At 51.2% G+C, this 6,000-nt stretch overlaps 1 protein-coding gene across 2 annotated transcripts in view; it reads left to right on the forward strand.

Annotated features, from left to right (window-relative positions):
• Positions 1-5,312, forward strand: part of CLUH (clustered mitochondria homolog) — a 31,000-nt gene extending 25,688 nt beyond the window's left edge. For both annotated transcript variants that reach the window (XM_079324692.1, XM_079324691.1), the window contains 4 exons: positions 943-1,036; positions 1,800-1,934; positions 2,861-2,934; positions 3,474-5,312. In XM_079324692.1, coding sequence (XP_079180818.1) covers positions 943-1,036; positions 1,800-1,934; positions 2,861-2,934; positions 3,474-3,642 — 472 coding nt within the window. In that variant the 3' untranslated portion in view covers positions 3,643-5,312. The remainder of the gene's footprint in view (positions 1-942; positions 1,037-1,799; positions 1,935-2,860; positions 2,935-3,473) is intronic.
• Positions 5,313-6,000: the final 688 nt, after the last annotated feature.

The raw sequence follows: 6,000 nt of genomic DNA on the forward strand, positions 1-6,000 counted from the left end.
GGAATTATAGGAAATTAAGGGAGACAGGGACAGCAAGTTAAATGCTCACGTTTAATTGTTCCAGCCCTCAGGGAGGGATCTTTGAGAACCATGTAATGTGCTTTTGTCCTTTGCCATAAAGTCCTGTATTTGAATAAAAGCCCTGAGTGGCTTTAGTGTGTTCCCAAGGGAGCTGGGACTGGTGACACCTGTAGGATCTGCTGCCAGTGCCCCCTGCTGCAGTGCTGGATGCCCTCTGTCCTTCAGTGCAGAGCTGGCCCTGTCAGCCAGGCACAGCCCACTCCCAGTTCTTGCTGCCACACTGCAGCCATCTGTTCTGCATCAGGCTGCAAATAAACCTGAATGAGCACCTGCAAGAGCTTGCCTTGTTTTCCAGTGGCTGATGAAAGTGCAGGCTCCAGAGTTTCCAGCTGTCCCTCAGTGGCACTGGGATGCTTGGAGAGACCCATCCCTTCCCACAGAGAAACACTGCCAAACCCAGCAATTTCTTCTTCATTCCAGAAGCACCAAGGCCAACAGTCCAAGCCAAGTCAGCTCTCCCAGCTGGCAAGAGCCCAGGGAACTTGGGTCTGGCTCTGCCTGAGGGCTTAGGGATGCAGCCTTCCTTTCCAGTTAATAAATCCAGCCCCAAGGTATTCCCATGGATCTGCCTCTCCCTTTGGCTCACTGCTGTGGCCTTCAGCTTTCCTGGATGCAGAACAAAAGATGCCAAACTCAGTCTTTACCTCTGTAGGTCACTTCTCAGCATTCCAACTAAAATCCAACCTCATGAGTGCAGTATCTGAGTCCTCAGCTGGGCTGGGAAGATGTAACTGCCATTCAGTCTCCTCACACTCGTGTTAGGAATTTCAGCCCAGACACTGTGATGGCTCAGTCACGCTGGCTGCAGCACAGAAATGTTTCTTCTTCAGAGGAGTGACTCCAGCCTTTTCCTTCCCTCAGCCACCACTTGGTTGCCCGAGTGTACGAGAGCAAAGCCGAGTTCCGGTCGGCTCTGCAGCACGAGAAGGAAGGCTACACCATCTACAAGAACCAGGTGATGAGCAGCCCTGCTCTTTGTGACCTGGGAGCTGTCACTGCAGGGCCAGAACTGAGCAGTTCCACTGCAAACAGTGCCCAGCCTGGGCCTTGGGGAGGCCTTTCCTGCAAACAGCTTGGGCAGATTCCAGGGAGTCCTTGTAGGGCCAGGGCAAAACTGCTGCCCTGTGCAGTAACTGCCACTGCTGTGCCAGGAGTCTTGCTCAGCTTCCTGCAAATGTGTCTGTGCTGTACCCATGGCTGGACAGGCACTTCTGTCGTGGCACAGCCCCATGTTCTGGTGGGGCTTGGAAAAATCTGGTCTCCCCATGTTTTCTGCCACTAGTGTTTAAATACCAGCTCCAAACTGGTTTGGTAGTGAGCTGTGAGCCCAGCTGCTGCTCAGTGAAACTCCTGCCCCAGCCTGGGGCTGTCTGAGCACGTCTGCACACGGTGACTCAGCTGAGCTGGCTGAGGGCACAGCCCAGCGTGGGGAATGCTGGAATACTGGTCCAGGTGGGGGGGATGCTAGGATGCAGCTCCTGGAAGAGGAGGGAATGCTGCTCACCCAGCAAATACACTCTGACTTGATGAAAATGTGAACTGTTGATAAGAAGGCTCCCAGAGGAACTGTTTTACTGGTTTTTGAATGCCAAGGCAGGTAAAATCCATTTTGCTGAGTTCCCATAGGGAGGCTGAGCTGGCAGCCAGGTGTGTTCCCTGGGCTGGGTCCTGCTCTCACTTGTGATGTTGAGCCTTTCCTTTTTCCCCTTCCCCATCAGCTCGGTGAGCACCATGAAAAGACCAAAGAGAGCTCCGAGTACCTGAAGTACCTGACGCAGCAGGCGGTGGCTCTGCAGCGCACCATGAACGAGATCTACAAGAACGGCTCCAACGCCAACATCATGCCACTGAAGGTACCAGGGCACTGGGCAGCCTGCTGTGCCAGCTGTGCCAGTGCTGCTGAGGGCCAGGCACTGGCAGGAGGGGGAGCAGCTGTCCCTTGCAGGCAGGAGCCCTTGCTAGGGCAAACTCAGCGTTGCAGGGTGCCTGGGGAAGCAGCAGGGCACAGGCACAGCTCTGGGGTGAGACCTGGCACACCTGCACACAACCCTGCCCTGACTCAATGCCAGGCAGCAGGTTGCTCAACCCAGAAGTACTTCAGTTTCCTCATCCTCAGAAATGCTGTCATCTACCAGGTGCTTTGTTCTCCTTCCAGGGATGTTGTGGTTGGGGAGGTTGGGCAGGGAGTGCAGAGGGGCTCTTACCTTACATGGAGCAGCAGTGACTGGCCCTCCTGGGCCAAACCCAGCTGTTCCTGCCTGCCTCCACACCTGGCACAGCACCCAGCCTGCTAGGCTGCACCCCAGCAGATTGAGAAAGAGGGTTCCAGGTGCAGGGAGGACAGAGTGGGACAGTGCTCAGTGTGTGGGTGTTCTCCCTGTGGAGAACTGGCAACAGCCCTGAGGAGTTCATGGCAGTGAAGGGGAGCACAAGGACCTTGAGTCTAATAAAAGAAAAGACCAGGGAATTGTGGCTAGTAAAGAGGTTCAAACCCAGAAAAACAGCTCTAAAGGGTTTACCCTTGTTCAAATACTTGAAGGGGGATAGAAAACCCAACACATTTTGGAAGTGGCACTGTGATGTGTTTAACTGAAGTTCAGCAGGAGAACCCACAGGGACTGGTGGGAAGCTCTGGATGGTGATTTCCTGCTTGTGGATATACAGAGGTAGATAATGTAAATGATGCCATTTTCTCAACTGTTGCTAAAGAGAAGTGCTTAGAAGTTCAGATTCCTCTCTAGGTTCTTACTCCTAAAACTTTTTTTCCCTTGTGATGTAGTTCACAGCTCCCAGTATGGCCAGTGTCCTGGAGCAGCTGAACATTATCAATGGAATTCTCTTCATTCCACTAAGGTACAGTGATCCTTCTGGATTATGCCTTTAGAAATCAAGTCTGTATTGTCTTAGTTCACAAGAACACAAACCAGCTCCCCAGGATTTCTTTGTTTTAGCCAAGATTCCAATTCAGGCCTTGGTTAGCATCATCAAAACCACTGCAAACAGCAGGACTCTTAGATTATTCTTTTAATTATCATGAATTGTCTTTTATACTTCTAGTTGAAAAATTGATGGGGATAATGGTGGAAAATAGATGACCTGAGCCAGGACTGTTGTTCTAAGGCTGTAAATCATTGGTGGTACAAATGCAGCATGAGCAGCTGGAGGCTGCCTGCCCCTCAGGGAGATGAAGCCCCTGCTCTGCCCCAGCCCCACTGAGGGAGCAGGTCCTGGTGCCTCTTTGTTCAAACCCAGCCAGCAAACTGGGGCATGGCTGAGCTGTGGGGGAGGGAGGTGCAAGGAGTGTTTTCTCTGTTGAACAGGACCTTGTCCTGGGGCTTCACCATTCCCAGGACCAGTCTAATGTCTGCCCCCCTTCCTGCTTCCCCCTTCAGCCAAAAAGACTTGGAGAACCTTAAAGCCGAGGTGCAGCGACGCCAGCAGCTCCAGGAAAGCATGAAAAGTGGGGAACAGCTGGAAGCAGAGGACAAGGCTGTGGAGGAGAAAGAGGCTGAGCCAAGCATGCCTTCTGCAGCCATCCCCTTAACACAGAGCTCTGCTTAATGTGTACCTCGCTTTAAAAAAAAAAAAAAAAAGTTTAAACCACCCTTTTCTGAATCTGGCCCAGGGCCTTAGCTGCCCTTGGAGCAGCTCCTCCTTTTTGACAATGTTATTGCACTGGTACAATTAATACACAATGCAAAGAACTAATGTGAGCAATGTACTCTGTGTGCCCCAGCCTGTGTGTGCCACGCAGGGCAGGGGCCGGAGGCAGCACAGACCGTCCTGCGCGGGGCCCTCCTGCCGTGTGTGTGTCCGTGTCGTGTGTGTGCAGCAGTTATTTCTACTTTGTACATACCAATTCCAAATGAACTGTCTGGAGGAATGTAACATTTCTCAGGTCATTTTTATGTTGACTAAGGACACTGCTTTGCTAAACCAGTCCAGAACCAGCCCCATCACTGCTCCGCGTTCTTGTAAAACGTGGATTCCAAGCCAAAAGATTGATTTCCCCCCAGTCACTACTCGAGATTGTGCTAAGAACAGCCATATTTGTGTTGCTGAGATGACTGAAGCCTGTGACAGGTGGAAGTGGGGGATGTACAGCATTTTCTACATCAGGATATAGCCATGGGATTCCTTTAACCATTTTTTCTATGTTTGGTTGGCAGTTTGGCAATTCAGTGGGGTTTTGTAACATTCACATTCTAATTTTCAAGGTAAAGATATAGATAGAGATATATATATAGATATATATATATAGAGATATATATATATATATGATATTCACCGTTCCACCTGTGCTCTGCTTGCAGCTGAGTAACTTGGGATACTGTATCCAAAGAGTGAGGGCTTGATCTTTAAAAAAGCGCACAAACTTCCATTGCAGTGGACACCCCAGTGCCTCAGAGAGGTGGGAATGCAGCAAATGAGGCCTGAGCTAAGGGGAGGGAGGAGGGAATCACAGCCCTGTTTAGGGCGGGGGAGAGGGGAGGAAAATTCAGAAACAGAGACCTGGTGTCATTTGCAACAGCAGCTGTGGACAGAGAGCCAAGGGCCCTGAACCTGGCAGAATCACACCCAGAAAGTACTAGGCTTTGGGTTTAAATAAAAACTGAAGTTCCCCCAGCACTGGCACATACCTTCCTCTCTGGTGTTTGTGCACTGGTTTTGGGACTGGCACCGGGAGCTGCCATTGCTGGCAATGGACGGTGCTGAATGGCAAGGCCCCTAAAGCAACCCTCCCCTCCCACGCACAGCCCGGGGCTGTCACTGTCCTCAAGCAGGTAAGATGTGGCTGCTGCAGGCCCTGGGATGCCGACAGTTGAATGTCCTGTTTTCCAAGCAGATCAAGCAGTAGAAGAGCAGGGGCTGGCAGCAGCCCCAGCCTCTCCCTCCCTCCCTCGCCTTGTGTCCTGGATCGTGCCCCGTGCTAATCGCGCTGCTGCTTGTACTGACCTGGAGCCCAGTGCTGTCCTGTGCTCTGTACCCTCGGGTTCCTCTCTGACCCTACAGCTATCTGTAACTCGGGCTGGGCAGGGGGGAGAGGAGGGAGCAGCCTCTGAGGTGTTGGAGGCAGCAAAGCAGAGTCTTCACTGCAAATGAACTTGCTCCTATTAGAAAAATTCTGAATTTCCTGGAAAGCAATCAATAAATGACTACAGTGCATCTTTCCTACAAGATTTTTCTTTTACTAGTGTCTTACAAGTCCATTAAAAGCTTTTTAAACTCTTGCAGGTATTTCTTTGTTTCTTTGCTGCTTGGTGCAAAGTGTTGGTACCAGCACTGGAGCCATCACTCCTGTTCCTTGGAGAAGGAGCAGGGTGAGAGACAGAACCAGCTGACCTGGAAGCTTTGAAACCTGTAAATCAGTACCAGAGTCACAACCCCAGCCCAGAAGGGGCAGGACCCACAACCTCTGCTGTCAGCATCCATTTGTGCTCAGGGAGGGGAGTCACTTTGCCCTCTCATCCCAGAGGAGATATGGGAACAGGCTTTGGGGATGTTGTACCCATGTGAAATGAAGCTGAAGGATACAAGTCCTGGCTACTGAGGCTCCCCAAGGCAATGCATGCTGGTAAATAACTACATTTATCAGCACCTGTCTGTACCTCACTACCTCTTTTGGGTTCTGGGGGTTCTCACTACTATGTCCACAAGTTCTTAAACACAAGTGTAAAAACTGATTTAAATGGGCCCTGGGACGCAGCTGGGCTGGAGGTAGGCAGGTACTCAACCCATACACTGAAAAATGTTTCAGTGCCCATCAGTGCTGTATTGGGACTGGCAACAGCTGGTCCAAACCAATCTCACACCTACACAGCTGCTGTCAGCACAGCACTTGCTGCACGAGCAACAACTGCCCAACTGTTCTTGGCAACTCACCTGAACCTGCCTTGCTCCCTGAAACTCACTGCTGTG

The sequence above is a fragment of the Erithacus rubecula genome (assembly GCF_903797595.1).
Source record: "Erithacus rubecula genome assembly, chromosome: 22".
Taxonomy (NCBI): domain Eukaryota; kingdom Metazoa; phylum Chordata; class Aves; order Passeriformes; family Muscicapidae; genus Erithacus; species Erithacus rubecula.